Raw genomic sequence first — 27,443 nt, forward strand, 5'->3', positions numbered from 1 at the left:
GCTGAGCTGTAACATATTATAGACAGGTATACTCGACAGAATCACAAAGCCTAAAAAACAGACCATAAGTTCCGTTTTTGTTTCATTTCACCTCCTCCACTCAACAATCAAGCAGCAATGTCATATTTAACTGAGCTAATATCTAACTCAGACTGGCTCTCAAAAAATCAGGACTGGAAGCACTCTAACTTCCCAATGTTAGATAAAATGGTTTAGGAGAAGACAATTTAAAACTAACAGGTTGTTCATGGTTAGCATTACCTGTATGGTGTGTACAGTATGTACAGTGTCCTAGTCTAATCTGTTATCTTATCTTTTAACATTACATAAATCTACTAATTTAATGGGAGATAATCCACTAACAAGCTTTAATGCACATGTTAATTTAGATAAGTTGTGCTGATAATGTAAAATTTGAGTCTTTGGACATATTACCCGTTAAAAGTACATCACAGCCGGTCTTTTCTGCTGTAACTCCATTGCGCTGCTAGCATGTGCCGCTTACTTGCGGGAACTAATGAGAGGCTCCGCGATCCGCCATTGCTGTGAAAAAATGGCCCATTAGAGTGAACGGAGAAGACGCGACTCTCGATTCAAGGGCTCTGGGGCCTGCTGGAAGGCCCCGGTGAGCCAACTCGAAATCTAATTGGTTATCGCAACTGTCTGTTTTTCATTCACTTACAGTGTACAGGGGCCCTCACTGTTGATTTTGAAGGCCTTGGGGCAGATTTCTTGGACTTGGCAACACATGATAGCTCAAATCTGATTGGATAAATGCTCTAACATAAATATACAACACTGGAAGCAACGCAACCAAGAGGAAAGCTATGAAGGAAGATAATAGATGACGGGAAATGATTTAATACATATTTATGAAACAAATAAATAAAAAATACATATATTAAAGAAAGTGAAATTTATTTTCTGGTGATGTTTAGGTCAGCAGAGAAGGCCTTGCTTGCCCTGACGGCCCACCACTGGGTTACAGGTGCAACAAAGTATAGGTCAACAAACAAACAAAACATTGCTTTGCAGCCTGGTGCTAAGGTACTCTTTAATGAAGATGGTGACCATGGTAAACAGTACCTGCTAAACATGTGAGCATGATAGCATGCTGATTGTAGAATTTTTAATCTAGCACTCCTGTGCATGAATACAGCCTATTTGCCACAATTGTGTCTTTACAGGATATTAATCCTCTAACTGCTCTGCAGACAGTCGGCCAGCTCTTCCTGCTTCATTTTCCTCAGGAAGTGCAGTAAAATCTTCAGAAGAGCCTCTCTGCTGCTTCTGCTCTGTCTGCTCATGTCTCCCCTTTTCTTCTGACCCTCTGAATCTTTATGACAATCTGAACAACGGATGCTCTGAAAGATTTCCAGCTCATTCTTCATAAACGTCATCACATTCTCTCTCTAATCAATATTGTAGCCTATTTCATATTGTGTTAACATTAACAAACCATAAATATGGACTCCAGATCAATTTGATGTTCCTATACAGGCTCACTGTTGGTAGCCTCTGTCTCCTCCTGGTGGAATCTGAAAACAACGATTTGCAAATTTGCAATGATACACACACACACACACACACACACACACACACACACACACACACACACACACACACACACACACACACACACACACACACATGTTTTGAGGCACAAAACTGCAGTTTTACACTGCATAAAACACTGCATTTTACATGATGATACATGGTGTTTAGAAATACTCTCCCTTTTTTGTGTGTGTGAGTGTGTGTGTGTGTGTGTGTGTGTGTGTGTGTGTGTGTGTTGAGGGTATGTGTAGTGTAAAATGAGCCTTGGCCGATTGAAAGTGTGATGGAATGTATTACAGTTTTTTACAATGACTTCAGCTCTAATTTCAGAACCTTGATATCCCTTTGCACATCTCTAGACACAAAACTCAAAACTAATTATCAAAATGCACATTTTTTTCAAAACTGCTAACACTTTTTCCAATTGCTTGGATACTATACACATTAACCCAAGGTCATTTGTTCATTTAACTAAAATCACCTGTTCAAAATGACACAACTTAACATGAAAGTATTACCATTTCAAAATGCAATTCACACATTACATCTGAGATGACTGTCTATTCATTTCATTACAATGATCTAACTATCAATGTATACAACTGCTCAAAATAATAAGTTAAACTTGCATTTCTCTTAACGCACAGTTTTATGGAAACTGCTGAACAATATTTAATGTTTAGATCATGAAAGGCCCTTGTAATTGCTTTTCCAACACTCTCAACACGTTACTGATGATTGATTTCACCTTGTGGTATGAGTATAAATGAGTGGGATCCATGACATCACAAGCGATTTCAGTACAGTAACATGGAGCTGGCAGGTGATCACAACAGAGGTCAAGCAATGGGAAGAGGAAGACAAGGAAGACATGGTGGTCAAAGGATTGGCAGGGGTCACGCACCCCTTCTGAGAGGTGGTCGTGGGCCTCTTATGAGAGGAGGGCTTAGGCCTCAACAGGGAGGTGGCCACAAAAATCACAAAAATGGTCACAAAAATGCAATGAACTATTTTTTTAACCTAAAATGTTAGTCCACTGATCTTTGCTACATTAAGAGGACACTGAAGTTTAGCTCTGTGTCATGTCTGCATTGAGCTGACATTTGGTCTGGAGGAACCTCCCCCAGGAAATTTTATAGCATCAAACACTTTATTTCCTGCATTCTGGTATAGTTTTATGCACCACTTTATGGTGGTAATGTCTATGTAAAGAAAATTCAGGCGGCAGGTGAGGATTCAGAATACAAAAATGGGCTATGATGGAACATTATGCAGTAAGGCTTTCATGAATTCTGTATTGCTGTCCAATATTTTGGTCTCCTGTAAATCAACTTTAATGTCATCTCTGCTGAGTCAGCACACATGGAGCATGGTTTACACTGTGTCCTTGGTCTGGGGCAGTAACCTGTTTAAATGTTTGTGGCACCTATACACATCAGTGATATATTAATTCATTTAGATTAATTTATAAAGCCCTGGACTTTAATATCTCATGTGTTTCATGAAGATTTCAACTCAAGTCTAAAACTTGGCAAATAAAAAAGACACACACACACACACACACACACACACACACACACACACACACACACACCATGCTGGTTATTTACAGTAGTAGGAGAGAAGCAAAACCTGTTAAGTGAATATATATTTAATTTTCCCAAAGAAGCAGATTTATTGGTTTTAATGTCAGTAAAAAAACAAAAAAAAACAACCCTCACATCACTATAAAGGCTGCCAGAGACTTGATTTTATAAGTGTTTGCTGTAATTATGTCATTTTTTTAATCAAGTCTTCATTTATTTAAAAGATTATAAACAAAATCGCACCATGGCAATGACTTTAAATGCTTAATTGTTTAAGGTATGTTGATTTTAAATATAGAAATATTACAGTTACCATTAACAAAAGATGATAAAAAAATTGGTATGAGAATGAAGTATTCTCTTTCATAAACACACTTCTGTAAATTGTAACAATCCAAACTGCGCTAAAATTGGTCCCAAATTCTTTGAGTTTAGAATGATTTTTAGCAGCTGGGCTGTTTGTATGACTGCTGCATTCACACAGAAGATTAAACCATGAGGTAATGAAGTGAACAAAACGCTGTCTGGTTACAACTGGTAATCTATTCTGTTGAAAAGTAGAAGTAAATAAAGGTGTCCAACATGTCTCTTGTTTTAAGTGAACTTTTGCAAAGTAGTTAGCCTACTTACTGGAGCTCAGTTTCCTTTACACTGTTACAACAATCTTTTTAAAGCTATGAATGCATTATGTTGCGTATATAATTGGCCCAAGTGCTTTCAGTTTTTATTATTATATAGTTTAAAATTGTCCCTTTCCCCCGGAATTTCCGCCTATGGATGAATTTGAAAGAAAAGACTAAGGCAAACAGCTAACCCCGGGACACACACCCAGGCTTGATCAACCTGTGGTAGGCCTGCCTCAGTGGAGGGTGTCTTGTATTAAATGGCCACCCGTCAATGCTGAGGTACACAACTGACGATGTGTCCTGGCGGTAAAGCCTCATAGCAGCCATCTTTCAAGAACTTCCCATGAATTAGAAGTGGTGCTACAAGAGGGATTGCAACATCTAGTCCTTTCAACGAACTTATTCAGAAAATCTTTATTTACATTTTTACAAAAATTTAGGCCTAAAGAAAATATGGAAGTATACAGATACTTTGCTTGACTGATGGGCTATCACATTATAAAAGTACTCCATTACAAGTATGTGTAGTTACATAATTACATAAGTAAAAGTTTGTAACATAAGCCCCTTTTCCACCAACATTTCCAGGAATTTGTTTACCAATAATTCCTGGTAATCTGTGTGGTTTGCGTTTCCACCTCACCTCAAAGTTCCGGAAAATGTATTCAAATTAGCGTGATGACGTAGGTGATTCGGCGTGTGTCCTGTATTTGGCTCCGTCAGCTTGGCTGGTTAGGCTACATGTCGGTGTAGGGAGAGTTGGGGCTGTTTGTCTCAGCCAGCAGCTAAGTTTAAAAGTCTTTTAAGATAAGTGTCAAAGTTAGTCTACATACAGACAGCTGTCATTTCAGCTTATTAGTAACAATTCGCTATCAGCTGAACTAGCGTGCTGTCCTTGTGTAAGACATAACGTTAGTGTCGGTGAGTGAAGCTTGTAGAAATGAAATAAAGCTTGTGGTGGCTGCCTGTACCAGGAAGTGTGGAATGCTGCAAGTGTGTGCTCCACCGATCAGTGTTTTCGGCACACAGCCCCGCCCCTCAAGAATTCCGGGTAATCTGAAAAGTCCTACCAAAGACGGTGGATAAACCAGTAGTAGTAGTAATCCAGTATCTTTGGTCCTACCCCCCTGCTAGGTACTTTTTTCCAGGGTAAATTTGGGGTTGAGGGAAAGTTTTTTACCCAGGTAATTTCGGTGGAAACGTGTAGAGGTTTTTCAAAATTCCGGGTAATTGATAAAAGTTCCTGCAGTGGAAAAGGGGCTATAGGCAAAAAAAAAAAAAAAAAAGGTCATATTGATGGGTGGCTTAAATGTGTAATATTTTATTACCTCATCACACACTTTGCATACAAAATCTTGACTTGTAAAGTAGACTAATAGCTATCAGACATAAACATGTAATAATTCTCTCTGCAGCAGAAATATAAACTAGCATGAAATGAAAATGATGATATTTGAAACATTTACTACTAGCCTGTTGTACAAATTATGTGCATCTTTATTTTACACATAACTTCGATCTAAAAACATTTAGGAGAACAGAGAATAGCCATAAAGTGTGACGTTAGGCTACAAACCAGGGTCGTCAAAAATATAGCCTGCGGGCCAGAACTGGCCTGCTAAAGGCTCCAATCCAGCCCACTGGATGACTTTGCACACCTGATGTTGATACACTTGTGAAGGCTAAGAGGTGGCAGGTTTCAGGAGTAAGTTAAACAGTGAGTAACCTGCTTCATGTAAAATGCTGCTTCAGAAGCTTTTCACCCTGGCCAGAATACAGCTCTGAAAAGCAACAAGCAGGCTACTCTGTGCACAATATTATCATACCAGCAGCTTCAGTACAAAAAATGTGTATTAGACTCCTATCTTAAAACAACATTGATGGAACTCTATTGCTAAGGTACTGCCACAACTTTTAATTTGTAAATTTGTCGGACAGGGGATAGCTTAACCTGTGTGGTGATGCCAGCCATTACAACACAGGAGTGAAAATGTAAGGAGAAATGTTTGACATGTGTCATTCGATTAATGCGAGAAAAAAAAACAACAACCCTAAAACATATTATTGAAATTGCACTTATTTTCTTACGATATTTCAGGCTGTTAATCTGTTTTGTTAACAGATTAATGTTTTCAGAAAATACTTCTTTACTTTAAAAGAAGGGGGAAAGTCGGAGGTGTTGTTAGTTATAGGTTATTATATGCAATGGTTTTACCGGTCCGGCCCACTTAAGGTCAAATTGGGCTGTATGTGGCCCATGAAGTCAAACGAGTTTGACACTCCTGCATTAGGTGTTCGCTCACCACACTCAGTCTGTGTTCTCACACTCCAGTCCAGCAGGCGGCAGTAATGTTTCATATGCTTCAATATGTCCGCCGCCAAAACTCTCATTTCACAGAAGAAATATTTTTCTTTTCGGAAGAAGATCCCGACAAAGCGGCCCTATTTCTTTTCAGCCAGAAAAAGTCGAAGAATCCGAAAACCGACGATGTACGCCAGGACTAATACCGGCAGCACACACGGAGACTTTCAAGATAGAAACGGAGTGAATTATGTGACATCGACAGAGTCTTTCGGCCACTGCTCTCAATTGTTCTGGAAAAAGGATCCCAACGACTCCGGAGTAAGAAAGCCAGCTGCGACTCCCGTTAGCTAACGTTGGCGAACCCAGCCATCAAATAGCTTTATCAAAAGGCTAATGGAGCAACATTTTACTAACTAACCACTGGGCACATCCTGATTTTTACACGGGGTTGTTGAATGAATGTCTGACCACCAGTTTAGTAATACTGATATGAAGCTGAAAGTTTTGTTCCAGAACAGCTTCGTTAGCTATCTGCTAGCGTTAACGTACCAGTCTTCATGCTGAGCGGCTCATGGCCTACTTTCACTCTTAGCTGCTATGCTAAGTGGCTAGTAATCATTAGCTCCTGCATATTGTATCTGCTACACCTCCTATATAGGGTTTGGTGAAACTGGACGTGTATGCCCAGCACTGTGCCACAGCTGTGTTGTGTGAGACGCCGAAGGGTTAGGAAAATACATGTTATTGTAACCAAGCATCACCAAGCTAATGCTAACATCAGACAACACTGGCTGCCTCAGTTAAACACCGTGCGCTTAGCTTACGCTAGAGCCCATGCAAAACATGGCAGCGTTTTTCTTTTGGGTCCAATTTTGCATAAAACGGCATATTAAAGGGTCTGTTCCAATGTCGTGAAGTGTAAAGGGTCTATTGATCAATGAACGCAGAAGTGTTTGCACGACGCCTGGAATATTGTTGGCGAACAGCGCAAAGTAAACAGGACCGGACTGTCCCACAGGAAATGGGAGCGGAAGACGCCCCGCGGAGGACTTTGAAAGACCTCTTTGTGAAGCCAGACTGTGCGGTTCATTCATGGTCAGATTATCTGCACAGCGCGCGCACACATACACATACACATACACATTAATTTTTGTGTTTGATTTGATTGTGGGCGGCCTTACAGGCCACTTTCATTATGCCAAGTATCTTTCGTTGTCAAACACGCATGCAAGATAAATCAGTATTTATTAAAGCGTGTGAACGGGGATCTTAGCAAATTTCACAGAGTTTTTTAATTTCCCCTAACTCTCCGTTGCGTAGTTAACTGCCAGAACTCTTGTGTCATTCAGGGGATTTGGCAGCACTTTCCAGGTGTCACTCTCCTGTGTCTTTCTAAGCTGGGTGTATTGAAACATCTTCACAATGATGATTTACCATCATTGATGGTCGTTTTGCTTTTGTGTGATGCTGTGGGACACACAATAGCTCATGGGTAACAGTTGTTGTATGCACAGTAGGGTTGCATGATTCTTGCTAAAATGTGAATCATGATTTTTCTCCTTAGGAATAGAGATCACGATTCTCTCACATTAATACTTTTTTTTCTCAACAAAAACATTTATTGCACTCTTAAATGCTCAAGTGAATATACATGTCTGAGTTGCTTGCCGTCTAGACAGGCCTTTGAACAGATGACATACACGTAAGACATATCCAAGTGCTTGACTTACATGTAACATATATCACAGTGCTGGACATAAAAGTCTCTTGTAACAAAAGAAAACCTCAAATTTTTATATTATAAATAATTTTGTATTTTAGTTTAGAACATCAAGATGATGAACTTCAATGCTGCTGGATATTTTGAAAAAATAATGTAAAGTTACAGCTTTAGAATAAATGACACACACACTGACCATTACATGACACACCTGTCTTGAGTTAAGTGCCTGTAACAGTGGACGTTTTATTTCCCATAAATTCTTCACAATCAAAGTCCCATGTTGTTTTGTTATTTAATAAATTTGATTGTAAAGCAGCCAAAACAGAAAATATTGAGTTTTTATCTGCAGTGACTTAATTCTATCCACCTGAGAGTGAACATGAAACAGTAAAATAATGCAGATATCTGAACATAGGAGAGACGCTACACTTAAACTCAGAGATTCAGTTCAAAACTATAAAAGTTCTGAACACACAGACACTTTGAAAACTTGGGGCTGCTGCACAGACCTGAGTTGAGCCACAACACACAGAAGCCTGTCAGTTTCGGTTTGACTAGTTTGGGGTTGACGTGTCTATCTTTGCTTTTAGGTAGATTAATTTAATAAGTTACACTTACTTGGAAGATGTAATTGCACGTACAATAGTCTAACGAAAGTTTGTTACCTCAAGTAACATCACGTGTGTTGGTGGCGTTTCTCTCTCCTTTTCTCTGCCCCGTGTCTGTGTGCACTGGTGAAGCACACAGCAGAGAAGAGAAAAGAGGAGGGAGAGAAACGCAGCTAAGTGACAGGAAAGCTCAGTAAAGGCTCTCACCTTGAGAGCCCATAAATAAAATATTTAGTGTCTTTCAGGGGCTGAGTGATCCTGTTGGTAGAAGAAACAGTTGACTGCAACTGTGATAGTTCCGCAGCAAATAAGTCAACACGAGAGTCCTGCAGAGAAGTAGGAGCAAGTGAATTGTCGTAGTTTAAGAAATGAGATTGCATAGATAATGGATTGTGTGTGTGTGTGTGTGTGTGTGTGTGTGTGTGTGTGTGTGCGCGTGTGCGTGCGCGCGCGCATGTTTTTTTTTTTTTTTTTGACTAATCGTGCAGCCCTTATGCATAGTGGCTCCCATCCCAGCCATTGAGCTGTGGTGCTCCTTCACAGTTGATGTGTTAGGAGGCACACTTTATGTAGAGTGTAGGAAAGTGGTTTACAGGCCATTGATAAGGAGACACTTTCAAAAGCTCCCCATTGCTATTTTAGTTCTCTGATCTCTTAACCAATGCAGCCAAGGCAGCTCAGTGCATTGCATCATAGGAAGACAAAATGTAACCACATAGATGCAGCAAGAAAAGAAGCATCCTAAAGCAAATGCAGATAGTCAGACACAACAGCAGAAGTATCTTGGTGACATGAGAAACTTAATAGCTTGTGTTTTTATTTTTTCAGTGTGTTTCTGTTAGAGTTGTACGGATACCGATAGCAGTATCGGAAATGCCTCCGACTGCCAGGAGTTGAGACATACAACAATTCATATCCCATCCATTTTTTTTTTTACACACTGGTATCGGATCGGTACTTGGTATCGGCAGATACCTAAGGTTCAGGGATCGGAATCGGTATCGGGAAGGAAAAAGTGGTATCGGTACATCTCTAGTTTCTGTACACCATGCCTCATATTCTGCCTTAACGAAGATAATGTTCAGTTCAATTTGATTGACACTGTCAGAGAGGTGTTAATTTAACCAACCTATTTGTTTATTATGGAGGTTGAAGTTTGCAGTGGTGTTGAACCAAAGTGCATTTTATTGAGCGGTGTTTTTAATGATTTGTCAATCCCATTTACATATATTAGGTCAGTACGTTTCTCAGTTTGCAGCAGTTGTTCTTGATATGTTGTTAAAGTCACGAAGACGATTTTTTCATTTTCTTGTGTTGTTGTCCACTTGCATTTGTTTTCCTAGGTTACACTGAGTACAGAGTCCACACTGAACAAATGGGAACAAAGAAAGTGTATTTGCAAAAGATAATAGTGCTATACTGTACCATTACAATTTTTTTGAGACTGCGTCTTCATCTGCAGACGTGAGCGCTGGGCAGGAAGAAGCTTGTGTCTACTGAGGTGATGTAGGCTAGAGTTCTAGCTCTGGACATTTTGTCATGTGAAGCTTTAGTCTCAGGCTGGGTTTGGTTGTTGTCAAATGTCATTTTTAAATTTCTCTCGGCTCCTCTGTGACTGGGCCTATCACTGAAGTCTGGGTTATGTGTTGCAAGTAGATGCAATGCTCAGTAATAGAAGCAAAATATACAGAGTGCAGATGATGTGTTGTATTAGACTGGCTCAGTTTAGGGCCCATGCAGATCTATAAATTGGGCAGAGTTGCTGTCCGTGGTGCTGAGCTGCCTGTTTTCAAAGCTTTACACTTGCACATCATTTTCACCTGTCATGTATTCTACGGCAGGCCAATGTAAAACAATGTTTTATGTTTTGAATGAAATGTTAAGCCCACTGACTAAAGCAGGGCTTGGTAGAATGATCATCATTTAAGGAATTCATGACACATACTAAGACATACCTCATAGTGTCAGTGTATGCACTCAGTTGCATGTGCACTCATGCAAGAAAAATACACGAACACATTTTCTCTTTATTTTGTTCGTATCCATGATTTGTTCTTATTTTGTAAGTACCCATTGATTTCAGATATTCACCATTTTTTCTTAGTTTTGCTCTGGTCGAGAACCCTAACCAAGATAAGAAAAACAAAAACATCTTGTTTTCACAGTCCACAAACTGTGAGAAAAAAACACAACTTAAATTTTGGGACAATTTTTAAAAAAATGCATGAATTAGACATGGCCAAACTTAGATTATGTTTTTGAGTAATTATAATGATTGGGTTTTAAATTTTAGGGCTTAGGAAACACCACCATACTTGGTCCATTGATGCAAATTACTGTAATTTCAGTGACTTTGCATCCCTCTGCTGACCAGTCCTGGAATGTAACTAAGGGCATTTACTCAAGTACTGTACATCAGTACAAATCTGAGGTACTTTTACTTTACTTGTGCATTTTAATCTCATGCCACTTCTACTTCAATACACTTCAGAGGGAAATATTTTACATTTTTAATCCACTACATTTATGTGATGACTTTAGTTACTTTACGAATTAATATTTTTGGACACAAACCATATGAAAATGTGCAGCTGAAACAATTAGTGATTTGATAAGCGCATTAATTGGCAACCATTTTGCTAATTGTTGAAGTCATTTTTATTGCAAAAAAACCCCCCAAAACATTTCATGGTTCCAGCTTCTCAAGTATGAGGACTTGGTTATTGTTATTATTTTAATAATTTTTGTTTATTAAGTTTATTTAAATTTTTACTTTGAATACATAAATACATTATGATGATTATTGTAGTTACATACTTTTACTTCAGTAACATTTTTAATGCACACCTTTTAATGGTAGCAGAGTATTTTTACAGTGTGATATTAGTAGTTTATCCACGCCTGCTGCTGATACAGCATTAACAGCATCACTAATGTCATTGTCGTTGCTGGGTTTTAATTTTCTAGTAACACCAGTACTGACACTCTGGGAATTCATGTTTACTTTGTTTAAGTTTATTTAACAGCACATTATTTCTAGGGGTAGGGGAAAAAGTTGATACAGCATAGTATTCTGATATTTTTGGCGTGGAAATATCGCATTGACCAATGGACCAAGGTATCACTTTTTTATGACATAAATTATTGAAATTACAAATACAAATTAACTTTTGGTAGCCTTCTAGGATAATATGATCAATTGCTTTTGTTTGCCGCAATCAAAATCATTGAAATGAGATTAGCTAAATGACTGAAAATTATATCTTTAAACAGATGTTGAAAAAGTTCTCTTGAAACATAATTTGCAGTTGATAAATGTAATAAATCGCAGTATTTTGCAGTACATGTTATAACAATACTCAGCATATCGCAACACATTTGAAATCACAATACTAGTGTATCATGACTGACGTATTGTGATGATATTGTTTCATGGGGCCTCTGCTGATTCCCACCCCTATTGATTTCATTAATGCAGAAGTTCTTTTTCTTACAACCTTTTTTGGTGGCATCTAAGATTCTTGGGCATGTGCCAGAGTATTTACACATGGAACAACACCTGCCCTTATAGAATGGTGATCGGGCTTTACTTATTCTAATAAGTGGCTTGTGATCAAGTGGGGTTCATCACTTGAGTACACTCGGGTCAGAACAAGTTTGGATGTTTAAAAACTTTTGGTGCATTTGGTGTTGACTTATTTTTTTCTTTTAACCAAAAACTAAGAGAAATGATACGAGAAATTTAAGAGAGTTTAAAACATTTTAAAAAGTCTGACCCTCAATTTCCAATTTTGGCTGATTCCAATTGTACGATTTAACAGCATACCCAACAATTTTTGTTCTTTTAGAGCTTTTTTGTATAAATAAAATTCAACTGAAAATGAATTACAGTATATCCCACTTTATCTAACAAGAAAGTAGGTGCAACAGATCCATAGCTCAAATGAATTATACATTTTATTTTATTTTATTTTATTATAATTTTAGTTTTAAATGGATGGTAAATGCGCTTGCTCTTAAATAGTGACTTTGTAGTCGTCTGACCTAGAGCGCTGTTACACTAAGTAATTTTCACCCATTCACACACACATTCACACACTAGTGGTAACCATACAAGGTGCCTCCTGCTACATTCACACACCGATGGCACAACCATCAGGAGCAATTTGGGGTTCACTATCTTGCTCACCTATACTTCAACACGTGAACTGGATGAGCTGGGGGATCAAACTGCTGATCTTCCAATTAGAGGACGACCTGCTCTTCTGCCTGAGCCACAGGCGCCCCATACATATGTTACATGTCAGAGAAAATATTAATCTATAGTGTATATAGGAATATGATAGTCAACTAATTATATATCTAAAATTATGTATTTATGTATACAAAACTATTTTAGAGGAAGGTAGAGGTGTGTGTTCAGTAGGCAGTATAGAAACTCCCACTCCTGTGGCGAGCACTGTCCTCCTGGCATGGCACAAGAGGAAAAGAGAAACCCCACGCTGATGGCAGAAGAGCCGGTCACTGCAGTAACTCTGAGCTGCATGCATGTGAATGAAATATAACAGTTCCCAATGTTATGTTATGAATAAGTTCCGAATTTTGTTGTTAGTCGCTATTTAGAAATAAAGTCATTAGATGATCTGGAAAGTCACTAACAAGGGGGCGTGACAAAGCCTTGGTATTTGACAACCTGGTAATGAGAAGAGATTGTGCAGTTTATGCATATTATTTTGCTCAGCACAGGATCTACTATTTTGCAGAGTGACAGGCTAGTCACTGGTCACTGCTGGTCAAGTAGAACATTAGCCAAATCCTGTCACGTCGATTGATGAGTGCATCTATAGTAGTTTAAGCAACCTTGCCCCATATTAGGGTTGGGTGATATATTGAATATACTCGATGTATTGCAGCTTGTTTCACGTGTGCTCTATAAAATGACTATTTTGCGAACATTGAGCATAAGTGGTCACATCATTTTTTTAAGCCACTGGCTTTAGACTCACTTCTGCATTTTGGTTCTCTCGTCCTCTCCGGTGGTTCTCTCTCTCTTAGAGACATGCACACCAAAAAAAAAGACTCACAAACTGATTCATCACACGCAATCCTCCAACCATCCACTTTCTCCTGAGCCATAGCAAGTGAGGTGTGTTTCTTGTCTGCAGGGCTCCAGAACGCTAACGTTACTATTTTGTCACTGTGATTTGCAAATATTATTAATACATGCACAGGAGAGCTGTTAGTATGTTTTTCCAGCCACAGTGAATAAATCCTCATGTTTAAAAGGCACTGCGACAACAGTTAAACTTTGTGCCAACTGCTAACAATTAGCGTTTAAACAGTAGCTTCAAGCTCACTTCCTGCCTGAGATGAACTGTGTGCTTCAAAATAAAAGCACCAGTGGTTTTACTTTTATTTATTTAATTATAACAATATTCAACTTATTTAAAACAGTATTTTATTAAATTCTATTAAAAAAGTACTTTAACTTTATTGAAACAGTACTTTAGCTTTATTTTAACAGTAGCTACTTAAGTTTTTTTCTAACTATAGTTCATTAAATACATTTGTATTTTTGTAGTCTACAGGACTTTGGAGGAGATTTCAAGAGGTCTGTACATATTGTGTATCATGATGTAGCTTAGAAAATTTGCAATATTACTTTTAAGCCATATTGCCCAGCCCTAGACCATATTATACTGACAAATGTTTTGTTGTATTTCAAAATGGGAAGGGAGAAAATATAATTTCATATCAAAATTACCACTTACCAGGGAAATTATCAAATAACCAGTCATGAATGTGTCAATGACTTGTCGATATACTCATGTTGGAGTACTCATCTTTGATGTACTTCTCTCCCCTTTGACAGCCAAGTTCGACCATCAGCTGGTGTGATCAGCTCCCTTCGTCCTCAGCAGCACTCTCTAGTTCCAGTCTCTCCTCAGCGTCACTCTCCAGCTCCAGTCTCTCCATGGAGTCCCGAGCGCCAGCACCTACACAAGCACCAGCGACAACAGTGTCAGATGACATGGAATCAGATGAGAGGCCATACGTCTGTGACCTGTGCACCTGCGCCTACAAGCATGCGAGCTCCCTGCTCAACCACAAGCTCACCCACAAGACTGGAGACTTCAGGTAGAGATTCAAGGCTCTTTTGTACAGATGATTAAGATTTTCCTCCATTCCAGATATTAGAGATGTCCCAATCACATTTTTTTTGCATACGATCCGATACCGAGTCCTTTATTTTGAAACCGAGTCCGATCCGTTACTTTGCAAAGCATTAAGAAAAAAAAAAAAAAAGAATGAATCCAAGTTGTCCCATAAGGTTTGTTTTTTATTTAGATAGTATCCAAAAAGCTTATCAGTGGTTCAACAGCACAAAATGTGAACAAATTCAATATCTTCTTCTTGTCTTCAACAAACAAAATAGGCCTATGTCTTTTGTAGCGGTTTGACACATGAAACAAATATTTTTCTTTTACTCAGTCAAACCCCACAAAGAAACCATGAAACCCATAAAGCAGGTCCCTTTTACCTGGTTTCTGTTAGGGATGTCCCGATCCGATATGCGGACTGGTATCAGCCGCCGATATTAGCAAAAAACGTGCATCGGCATCGGATCGGACTGCATGGAAAAATGGCGATCCAAGAACTCCAGTTTTTCACGGAGTCCGATCCAGGTTTTCCGGCCAACCCAGCGCTCCGCGATTCAAGCAGTCTATTCCAGTGATCCGCTCCAGCTCTTACTATCAATCCACCAGGCCAGCATGCAGACGGCAGACACACACGGAGGATAGGAAGAGTAGTGGTCAACTTAGTTAACTGACTATTTGTTTTCTGCTCTGGTTTTTTGAGAGTGATATTTTTATTTATTTACACTCTTACTGTTTAACTAAAGAGTACTGATGGCATTGTTTTGGGCCCAATTAGTGAAATTGGAGCCATGGATGGACTATTGCTTGTTTAAACAGTTGTACAATATTGTGTGTGATTTTTTTGTCCCCTCTGTTGGTCCCAGGAAAGAGCAGCACCAGGCTGGCACTGACACTACTAAAATAACTGAAAAGGAAAGGCTGCATTGTTTGTTAAATGTCAACAATGTTTTGTGGTGTTAATCTATTTTTTATTTATTAGGGGGCCAAAGCACAAGTGTGTGGAGTCTTGCTGCTATTTTAATTTCAATGTTAGACATTTTAAAGATTTCTTGTGTTGATTTATTTTCTATTTATTAAGGGGCCAAAGCAGCCAAAGCAAACCAGCTATATTTTTTATTTAACGTTAATGTTCAAGTTTAAAGTTTGTTTATTTAACCCTGTTAACAATAAACAGGTCAGTTTCTCATACCAACTGTTGTGGATCATTCTAACTAACCTGATTAAGTAGTTGTTCTTTGCTTGATCAAACCTTTTCTAACATGACTGACAACAAAATAAGTGAATATGTATAATACGTGCTTGGATCGGATCGGTATCGGTATTGGCCAAAACTCAAGGCTGTAATATCGGTATCGGATCGGAAGTGAAAAAGCTGGATCGGGACATCCCTAGTTTCTGTAGAAGAAAAAGAAGAAGAATTATACTCAATTTTCAGAAATACAAATACAACTGTAATCAGTTTCAAGAAAGTACATATTTTTTTCACCAAAGAAAAGAAATGTTCTGTTCGGTTTAGTCAGTTCAATCTAGTTCAAACAAAAAACTCCACTCCAGGATTTCCAAATAACATATCACAGTTCAAGTCAGTTCAATCCACACAGTTCGCTAAACAAAAGAAAACTCCACCCCAGGTTTTCCCGTAAACAAGGAAGTCAAGAAAATCCACTGTTTGCTCTGACTCAGTTCAGTTTCAAAACAATAAATCAACCCGGCCCGAAGGTTCCGAATAAGGAATAATGAAATGAAAAGTAACCCCAGGCTTTTGCCAACTCATGGGACCGTGGGTGAACGCCGTAATGCTCCGGCGTTGTTTCGGGCGCGGTGGCTCCGTAGGATCCCTTGATATCCGTGGTGGGCCGAATACACAGAGGACTTCTGGCTCATTTCTCACTCGCCGGCGTCTCTCGCCATACTGCCAGGAGCGGCATAATGTAGGGGCTGGTCTACCTGGGCTCAGCTGATCGAGCCATCCCACTGGCTGATAGCACCAGTGGGTGTGTCTGGAGGTGAGCAAGCCATCAGCTGATAAACACTGTCTTATAAAAAAAATATATTTATATAATATACAGGATCGCCACACTTTATACATTGGAAAGCGGAGGAGTTTTGATTCCTCCGATCTTTTATTACCAATTCCGATTTTGTAAAAATAACGTGATCAGCGCCGATACTCGGATCGGGACATCCCTACCAGATATTAATTGTTTTCAGTTTCAGACAGAGCCCCCTCCATCTCAAATCATTGTAGGCCACTTTAAGTGGAGAGGATCAGGTAAATGCCTGCATTGTCATTTACCCCTTTTTACCTCTAACCTCCACACTATTGTTGTCTCTAAAATGTAGGTGCGACTTTTGCAGCAAGCCCTACACCAACTACATGTCCCTGCGCAACCATATGCGAATCCACGGTCAGAAGCGCTACATGTGTGACCTGTGCGGGAAGGCCTTCCGTCTGGCCCGGTACCTCCGTAATCACCAGAGGATCCACGATGACGGGCCCAACCGCTTCGACTGTCCCTCCTGCTGCAAGAGCTACAGGACCATGCTGGAGCTGGCCCAGCACCGCTGTACTGCTGCTGCATCCAACCAGGTGGGTATGCAAGAGATGGTGCTTTGAAAAGAATGAATGATGTTCGGATGGTTTGTGTTGGGCTACATCAGTATTGCTAATATAACAATTCTGTTAGAGTCACTTTGTGGCTGTGGGAGAGCTTACATTTTGTATTGGAATGAAATGAAATGTAGTGAGATATTTAAATGTAGGATGTATTTTGCTGCATAAATACTTTCTGAATGTGATACCATGATCAAGTTTATTAAGCACAGCTCCTAGCTGAGGACATGAACAAAATGTTTGCTCATAGCGCATGCAGTACCCTGATCAATCAATCAATCAATCAATCAATCAATCAATCAATCAGTTAATCAGTCAATCAATCAATCAATCAATTTTATTTATAAAGCCCAATATCACAAATCACAATTTGCCTCACAGGGCTTTACAGCATACAACATCCCTCTGTCCTTTGGACCCTCACAGCGGATAAGGAAAATAAAGATTATCACCAGATGCTATTTATCAGAACAATCTAATAACACAGTTACATTTATTGCTACTAGTGCAGTGCCTGTTCAAAACATGGCTGTTTGTAACAGCAACAATAATTGTTTGGCCTGTGGTATAGCTGCTTGCAGCTTTCTCGAGAACACTCATTGAAGCATCCCTGGTTGAATGATGGTCTTACTCTCCAACTGATGGTTCACAAGATCTTTATTTATGACACTTGTAGCTCCAAAACATTGCTGTGAACACACCGTAAGAGCTAGGAAGAAAACAAAAACGACAAAAATATTACTTTTCTTCTATCCTTTTGAACCTTACAATATTCAATAATATTTAACCACAATTCAAATACATTTACTGTAATTTAAAGCTTAAATCTGAAAATGAATTGACTTTGCTATTCAAGTAAAACTATTAAATGACCCTTTTTAACTGTTTTTAGCAATTAGTGACAATCTCCAATAGAGAATGATGTAGGCAAGCATATCTAACCTGAAATATTTATTCACACTCTGTGCTGCAATAATACAACATAAATCATACAAAAATGTGTAAATTACACATAAACTGCAGTTTCAAGAGCTTTCTCCCATGTTCAAATTTACTGCAGTTATTGCAAAACTAATCTTAAACTTAAACACAAATTTCCTCTTAGTAGCAGGCTTAATTCAACCAAGGAATAGCAATGACAACAGAATTTCTTTGTGTCGCGGCTAATATACCAGTTAAGCTAGCCTACACATACAGCCCCAACAGTTACTCAGTACAAACTGTGAAAAGAAAAAAAAACTTCTAAGAAAAGGCATTATAATGTGACTCAATGTTGCACACAAATGACATATAAACCGACAAACCTTGTGCCCTTTTCAACCAGGTGCTAATTAACAAAAGCATGGCATTTTCGTTCGTCTGGAAGAAGCACTTGTAAACATCTACCGTCGTGCACGTCTCTTACTTCCTACCGCATTCTGCCTTCAAAATAAATGCACCTTCAAAATAAAAGCACCCATTTTATAATTTCACAAAATGAGACAAAATCAACATAGGTCACAAGAAAGCATTAATAAACTGAACAAACATCGTAATTTAGGTCATTTACACTCATCAAAACAACTTTTCAACACCATACTTCTTTGGGTCCTAAGCAGAACACCTGGACCAAAACAGCTATAGGTTTATTCTGATGTTTAGATATAAAAAAAATACTGAATTATGTTGCTATTGTAACTTAAGTGTAAGTGATAGTTTAGCGGATTAGCTGATGTCCAGTATGGTAAACAGTGCCGCAAAACTAGGAGTGCTCAAGACACTCAGTGTCATGTCACTGTTAAGATGTGCGTAAAACACATCTGTTGTATGTCTATATATCTGTGTGTTTGTGCATCAAACTCCAACACTGACTGCAGAGAAGGGGCAGAGCAGTGCTCCTGTAAATGACACCAAAATACGGTAGAGATTGAGCTACTACGTTACTATTTTAGACATTTACCCACCAGTGTGGCGAACACCCTTTTGCGATTAACTCACCAAACAGAATATCTACCTGCATTTGTTAGAGTTCAGAGACAAAACAATTGTATTTTGCTAGTTACACATCATCAGCTTAAGCATGTTTACATTGCATAAATTGCCTAGCAGACTTTTTTCCCCTCTTCTCATAGCTTAACAAATTACATGTAACATTATTATCTCTTTTACCGTTGGTTTAAGTCACTGTATCTCCCAACAGAACAGCTCGGTTGAATTTCAGCCTGCATGCACGTTTTTTCAGCTGGACATTGTTGAAACAGAGCAGCTAATGTTGCTGAAGTGAGAAGTTAGTGAACAGAGGTGCCTTCCAGGCAGGTATGTTGTGTTTTATCTCGATAACAGAATTATTTACATTTGGCATATGCTTTGTCTGTTTACCTGTATATCTTTAAAATTGAAACTTATTAATTTATTCCTTATAATTTATTCCTGAGTAAATAACGTTATTCTCCTGGCTGCTGCCTGCTGCTGTTTGATGGTGACACGGAATTTCAAAATAAAAGCGTGTTCTAAAGATGATAATATGGATCGATATTTTCACTTTGCTTCAATGATACTGGATTGTTGATCATTGAATCGATATATCGACCCATATTGATGGATTGTCACAGCCCATTTGGCGGCACTGTGTGACAATTGAACCATCACTAGTATTACATGATACACTTAGACCAGACCAGATTGCAGGATTGTGTCATAGCATCATCACCAGTACTACATCCCTCTATCCTTGGACCCTCGCAGCAGAAAAGGAAAAACTCCCCCAAAAACCCCTTACCTGGTTACAAAAAAAAAACATTGGTGGAAACTTCAGGAAGAGCAACTGAGGAGGGATTCCTCCTCCAGGACGGACAGACGTGCAATAGATGTCATGTGTACAGAACAGATCAACGTAATAAATTAAAGTAATTAATATGACAGAGTGATACAAAAAGAGAGGGAAAGACAGAGAGAGATACAGGGCAAACAGAAATGACAATAGCTACAATAACATTGATTTTAGTAACAATATAATAACAGTATTAACATTTTGGTAGAATATATGTTATAAATAAATATTAGTATATGACAGTATATGTATGTGACAATGGTAATCATATCCGTACAATAATAGTAGAAGTATGATAATAATAATAATAATAATAGCAGTAGTAGTTGGCATCAGGCAGGACCATGACAGCAGCATAATCACGATTCAGCCGCAGCCATGATTCATGGGAACCTGTGAGACAGTGGAGCACAAAGGCTCTAGAGAGGAAGCCGAGTTAGTGACATGCAGTAATAGGACATACATGTTTAGGAACCACAAGTAATCCTGCATTCTCAGAGCCCAGTGTTGTGGTGGGACAACAGGGTACTATGAGCTCTCTAAGATATGACGGAGCCTAACCATTTAGAGCTTTGTAAGTGAGGTGAAGGATTTTAAATTCAATTCTGGATTTTATAGCCTGTGCAGAGAAGCTAAAACAGGAGAAATATGGTCTCTTTTCCTAGCTCCTGTCAGAACATGTGCCACCGCATTCTGGATAAGCTGAAGACTTGTTAGAACACCCTGATAGTAGGGAATTGCAGTAATCAAGCCTTGTGGTAACAAACGTGTGGACCAATTTTTCTGCATCTTTTTGAGACGGATGTGCCTAATTTTTTGCAATATTATGCAGATTAGAGAACACAGTCCATTTAGTTTGTTTTATATGAGAGTTAAAAGACAAATCTTTGTCAAATATTACTCCAAGGTTTCTTACAGTTGTGCTCGAGGCCAGAGCAATGTCATCCAGAAAAACTATATGTTCAGATAGAGAATTTCTGAGGTGTTTGGGGCTGAGAACAGTAACTAGTTCGGTTAACTGATTCGTTTCTTCTAGCTTGATTGATAGATATAATTGTGTATCATCTGCATAACAATGGAAGTTTACAAAGTGATTTCTAATGATGTTACCTAAGGGAAGCATAAATAAAGTGAACAGAATTGGTCCGAGCACAGAACCTTGTGGAACTCTGAAACAAACTTAAGTATGCAAAGATGATTTGTCATGAACATGAACAAACTGAAATTGATCAGATAAATAGGATTTAAACCAGCTTAGTGCAGAACCTTTAAAGCCAGTTAAATGTTCCAGTCTCTGTAGCAGAATTTTGATGGTCAGTTGTGTCAAATGCGGCACTAACATCTAATAAAACAAGTACAGAGACGAGTCCTTTGTGTGAAGCAATTAGAAGATAATTTGTCATTTTTACTAGTGCTGTCTCTGTGCTGTGATGCACTCTAAATCCTGACTGAAATCCCTCAAATATATTATTTTCATGGAGAAAGTAACATAGCTGGTTTGCAACTACTTTTTCAAGGATATTTGAAAGAAAGGGAAGATTAGATATGGGTATAATAGGCCCGTTTCCACCGCAGGAACTTTGGGGTAAATTTACGGGGACGGGGCCATTGGTGCGTGTCTCCACCACAGGAATCACCCCCGAAGGACAGAGTTCCGGAACTTTTACAGGGGCTAAACAAGTCCCTGCCTTGGAGTAGGTACTCAGAATGGCCCCGAAAAACTCCTGGCTGGGGCTTGGGGGTTACTTGGTGCTGATTGGATATACTCAAGGCGGAATGTGACGTCAACAGAAAGCAACAAAATAGCCGGCATTTTTAAAACTCAGCAGATGAGGGTTAGCTCGTTCATAGCTTCCACCGCCATGTAAACAAACTCAATAACCGGTCCGTGAAAAACATATTTTTTCCGGTGGATATCTTAGTTACAACATGATTGAGCTAGCAAAGTAGTTTTGTGTTGCTATGTGTGGTATTTATTCAGTTTTGGGCAATCACGATGTCTAGAAAGCATCAGCTGACAGGGACAGCTAACAGCAGCAGCAAAACTAACATCAGGACGTCATCTGTTAAAAGCCTCCCGTTGTCGGAAACGACATGAAACTACTCCAGTTAGCTCAATCATGTTGTAACTAAGACATCCGCTGGAAAAAATATTTTTTTCACGGGCCACTTTGTGAGTTTAGTGAGTTATTACAGACTTCGCTATCGGCTAACAGCTAACAGCGTCCCTACGCCACTACGTCGCCCGGTCAAAATGGTTGCGCAACGATTACATCACATCCAGAGCCCGGTAACTTTACAGGAACCTTCCTCCTACTCCGCTCTCTCAGTGGAGACACAGCAGTTGAGAGGGCCGAGCGAGAGGACGTTCCTGTAGTAGTTTCTGCCCCCCAAATAGTACCAGGAACTTCTTCAGTGGAAACGGGCCTATAGTTGGCTAACACCTCTGGATCCAGGGCAGGCTTTTTTAGAAGGGGTTTAATTACAGCTACCTTAAAGGACTGTGGTACATAGCCTATTCATAAAGACATATTGATCATGTCTAATATAGAAGTGTTACCTAAAGGTAAAACTTCTTTAAGTAGTCTAGTTGGGGTGGGGTTTAAGAGACGCGTTGATGTTTTAGAGGAGGTTAGTTGTTGAAGGTTAATAGGAGGGAAGCAGTCCAAATATATATTAGGAGAGAAATGGAAAATTGCCAAAAAGCTGTTGTGAAGCAGGTTAACCAAGGCTTTCTCACTGAGATTTGAAGCACAAAAGTTTGAATTGGAGGCTTCTGCAGTATTTATTTAATTTAATTAATTAATTTATTTAGAAATAGGGACAATGCATATTAATGAACAAATACATGAGTATATGTAAATATGCCAGATTGTAGCCCACGGCTAACTTCCATCTGTTATCCCTATAGGCAGGTTAATGTAAAAATGTAGTTTAACAGCAGTGACAAAAGACAGAGTTAAAATTCATAGCAACTGTGTAGACAAAACAGAAGACACAAGAGGTGCACAATATACATTCGAAAATACATCAAGTGTAGCCCATGACAACACCAGAAGTTGACCAGGGATATCGTAATATTGTACATGACCCCATTGCACATGACCGCAGGTCAATCCATCAACAATGTCAAAAGCATATACAGTACAAGACAAAACCAAAACATTTAGTGCAATAAAATACAATGCAAAAAGGAGTTTGAGTGGGAGACTGTCAGTAATGTGTCGATGGAAGATGAGACTGCAGCAATGCAAAGTCCTGTTCATGATTCTTGTTAAGCTGTATTGAAAGAATGGATATGAATGAGTAAGATTACAAAGTGCTGCAGTGCTCATATGAACATTAATAGCTGTTGGTGTAAAAAAAATGAGTTACATTAAAGTTACATTAAATCAGAGAGGAGGAGTCTGTCAAGGGTGTGTATGGAAAATGAGGTTGCAACAATGCAAAGACCAGTACAGGATTTTTGTTGGAGTTGTGCTGAGATGGATTGAAAGTGATGCAATATTCATACTTAAGTGCTAGTGTGCCCATACCACTGCACATGACCACAGAGTGCTAGTGTGCCCATACCACTGCACATGACCACAGAGGCGCTTTATACATTAAATTAAATTAACAATGGTTACAGATCTGATTGGACTTGAGCCCGTCTTTTAAGTGTCTTTTAAAGATAGAAAGGGTAGAGCATTCCCTTATTGAGATTGCCTGACTATTCCAGGTTTTACTGTCCCTGATTGACAGAACAGTTTGTGAAAAGGAAGTGTGTCTAAATGGAATTTCAGTCTCCTCTTGAGATTGCTCTAGTGGTGGTATTACTGGAGGAGACAACACTTAACCTAACAATACTAATTGTAATCGATAAGCAGTATCTGGCAACAGTGTTGGGTCGCTGATCCACTTGGACAGGGGAAAACGGGACATGGTGGTGATCAAGCTTAATTTATAGAGGTATCGTGTACCCTCAGGTATAGGCAAGGTTCAAAACAATTATCAGACAATAAAACCAATGTTGGTTCAACAAGAAATGAATGCTTACAGACTTTTCAAAATTGTAATTCAAACATGCATCAAATTGCATTACCATATATGAGATCTGGTTTTCTATCCCCCAAAAAGGAGTGTGGCTTTGATGTTTTGCAAAGTACTAGTGTGCCAGTCTGCTCCATCGCTATATGCAGGTAGTTGACAGCAAGAATGTCTAACAAACAAGTAAAGTTAGCATCGTAGCAGTTTGCTAATCAGCAAATGCCTGCAAAGTTCGTGTTTAGTAAAGTATTGCTATATTGCTTTAAACCTATTTCAAACTGCTTAAATAAAGTCATGGAAATAGAGTAAAATATTATGGAAAAGTTTTGAAAATTCCATAGTAAAAATTTGTGGGAACCCTAATTTTATTAATAGCAATTTGACATCTACAGCTGTGTACAGATGCGTGTCTAAAGCTCTTCTTGAGTGAGCCGATGCCCTAAATATCTTCCAGTGGCGCAAAATAAAACTGATGCACTTCAGCTCTGCTGCTGGAAAAAATCAGAGCAGAAACACTGTATTTTTATTTTATTTTATTTTATTTTAGTTTGTTTTGTAGTTACACAATATTGGTTCAGTTAGTTTTCCCTTTTTTTCCTATAGTCTAGGTTTTATTTTTGTTTTTTTTTCACACCTATTTTACTTTATAGCTGAGTTAAAGTTCACTCTTATAACCTTGCTGCATGGACAGAGACATACAAAACTTTACAAGGTAGACTCCTTATCCTCCAGGCAGAGGCCTCTCTAAATAAAACATGCTAAGTGCAAAGGGCACTGATTTTTCCCAGGCCAACTATGTCAGTGCATAAAGAAACATTCTTGTGAGAAACAGAGTCAATTATATCGTTATGATCCAAAAATTCCTTCAGAGGTGTTTCTTAGTAAACCCTCAGCATGTCTCACTTGGGCTGAGTCCAAAAAGCCTTGACTAGTGTACTCCTTTGTTGCATCACTCTCCTCTGCACTTTCCTGGAGGGAAAACTACTTAGTCACTGTGCAGCACACCATAGGCCCGTTTCCACTGAAGAAGTTCCTGGTACTATTTGGGGGGCAGGAACTACTACAGGAATGTCCTCTCGCTCGGCCCTCTCAACCACCGTGTCTCCACTGAGAGAGCGGAGTAGGAGGAAGGTTCCTGTAAAGTTACCGGGCTCTGGATGTGACATAATCGTTGTGCAACCATTTTGACCAGGGCGACGTAGGGGCGTAGGGACGCCGTTAGCTGTTAGCCCTTAGCGGTGTCTGTAATACTCAGTAACTCAATAAACAGTCCATGAAATTTTTTTTTTTTTTCCAGCGGATGTCTTAGTTACAACATGATTGAGCTAACTGGAGTAGTTTCATGTCGTATCCGACCATGGGAGACTTTTAACAGATGACGTCCTGATGTTACCTTTGCTGCTGTTGTAAACTGTCCATGTCATGTGCAGCCACTGATGCTTTCTAGACATTGTGATTGCCCAAAACTGAATAAATAACACACATAGCAACACAAAACTGCTTTGCTAGCTCAATCATGTTGTAACTAAGATATCCGCTGGAAAAAATATTTTTTTCACGGACCGTTTATTGAGTTACTGAAGCTATGAACGAGCTAACCCTCATCTGCTGAGTTTTAAAAATGCCGGCTATTTTGCCGCTTTCTGTTGACGTCACATCCCGTCTTGAGTATATCCAATCAGCACCAAGTAATCCCCAAGCCCCAGCCAATAGTTTTTCGTGGCCATTCTGAGTACCTACTCCGAGGCAGGGACTTGTTTAGCCCCTGTAAAAGTTCCGGAACTCTGTCCTTCGGGGGTGATTCCTGCGGTGGAGACATGCACCAATAGCCCCGTCCCTGTAAAATTACCCCGAAGTTCCTGTGGTGGAAACGGGCCTCGTGACTCCAGGTTTGACATGTTGTTGCTTTAATAAAGCAGACGGGGGGCAGTGTGCTGCAGCAGCAGCATTTTAAAATGTATTATTTAAGTTAATATTAGACTGCATCTGCTCACCTGGTCTGTTTCATCTGAGTGAAACTACTGCTTGAGTCTGTGCCCTTATGTAACATCTGAGACTGTGTAGGGTCCGACCAACCAAAGACCAGTCACAAAGAATCAGAGGGGACAGAAATAAGGCTGTCGTTTTTAGTCCAGGTCAATTTTATATATAGCCCAGTGTCACGAATCGCAAATTTGCATTAAGGCACTTTACAATCTGTGCAGCATATGACATCCTCTGTCCTTTTCACCTTCACTTTAGAGAAGTTTCTAGATTCTGTCAGATCCCCAAAATGCCTTTTCGTAAAGGCTCAGACACACCAAATGGGCTTCAGAGAACTAGTGGCAACGAAAGCCGGTCTCGGCCAAAAAGTTGCACAATGAACACAAATAATACAGTCGACGGCCAACCACCCGTACATCCTGCACCTGTGTGACAGGAAAATAACTCGGCGGTGGTTTGTAATCGTCATTCAAAAAGAGAAACCAAAGACCGTCTAGTAGCCAGTAAGCACATTAACAACACAATTCTATGTTTAAAAAACAGAGCTTATTTACTGTGCACCAGTGATTAATAACACAAACCATCAGGAAAGGTTTCTGCTAAAGAGCTAAATGGATAAAGAAAAATAATCTTACTTTATATAACAAGTTTGTTTTGTCTCACACCCTCTTGACTGTATCTGTTCATTTACTTTCCTCACCTCCGTTTCTTGTCTTGTGCGCTGAGCCGAACTACCAATCGGAGTGATATCATTCACCAACTGGCTTTGCCGTCTCTGATGCTGATTCAACATGCAGAATCAGCCAAAAACAAGCCAACAAGGGCTGATGAGGGCCAATGGTTGAGGACACACACCACTGAGTAGGGCGACAGACGCTCACCGATGCACCAACACTGATGATGATTGGTGTGTCAGGGCTTTAGGTTTAACGTTCAGTGTTAATCAGGTATCTGTTCGGTTTGCACCTCTGGTCATTGTTCCCAGCATATTTTACAGGGAAAAGACGCTGACGGTGGTGAGACCAGCTATGTTGTTTGGTTTAGAGACAGTGACACTAAGGAAAAGACAGGAGGCTGAGCTGGAGGTAGCAGAGATGAAGATGTTGAGGTTCTCTGGGAGTGACGAGGATGGATAGGATCAGGAATGAGTACATCAGAGGGACAGCTCATGTTAGATGTTTTGGAGGTAAAGTCAGAGAGGCCAGACTGAGATGGTTTGGACATGTTCAGAGGAGGGATAGTGAATATACAGTGGTGTGAAAAAGTGTTTGCCCCCTTCCTGATTTCTTACTTTTTTGCATGTTTTCCACACTTAAATGTTTCAGATCATCAAACAAATTTAAACATTAGTCAAAGATAACACAAGTAAACACAAAATGCAGTTTTTAAATGAAGGGTTTTATTAATGAGGAAGAAAAAAATCCAAAGCTACATGGCCCTGT

At 39.3% G+C, this 27,443-nt stretch overlaps 1 protein-coding gene across 4 annotated transcripts in view; it reads left to right on the forward strand.

Moving 5' to 3' along the window:
* The first annotated feature begins 6,169 nt into the window (after positions 1-6,169).
* The window catches only part of LOC126406104 (zinc finger protein 646-like), a 48,285-nt gene continuing 27,011 nt past the window's right edge, over positions 6,170-27,443 (forward strand). For all 4 annotated transcript variants that reach the window (XM_050070278.1, XM_050070280.1, XM_050070279.1 and 1 more), the window contains exons 1-3: positions 6,170-6,392; positions 14,278-14,543; positions 16,910-17,156. In XM_050070278.1, the coding sequence (XP_049926235.1) occupies positions 6,258-6,392; positions 14,278-14,543; positions 16,910-17,156 (648 nt within the window). In that variant the 5' untranslated portion in view covers positions 6,170-6,257. The remainder of the gene's footprint in view (positions 6,393-14,277; positions 14,544-16,909; positions 17,157-27,443) is intronic.

This window comes from Epinephelus moara, chromosome 18, assembly GCF_006386435.1.
Source record: "Epinephelus moara isolate mb chromosome 18, YSFRI_EMoa_1.0, whole genome shotgun sequence".
NCBI classification, from domain to species: Eukaryota; Metazoa; Chordata; class Actinopteri; order Perciformes; family Serranidae; genus Epinephelus; species Epinephelus moara.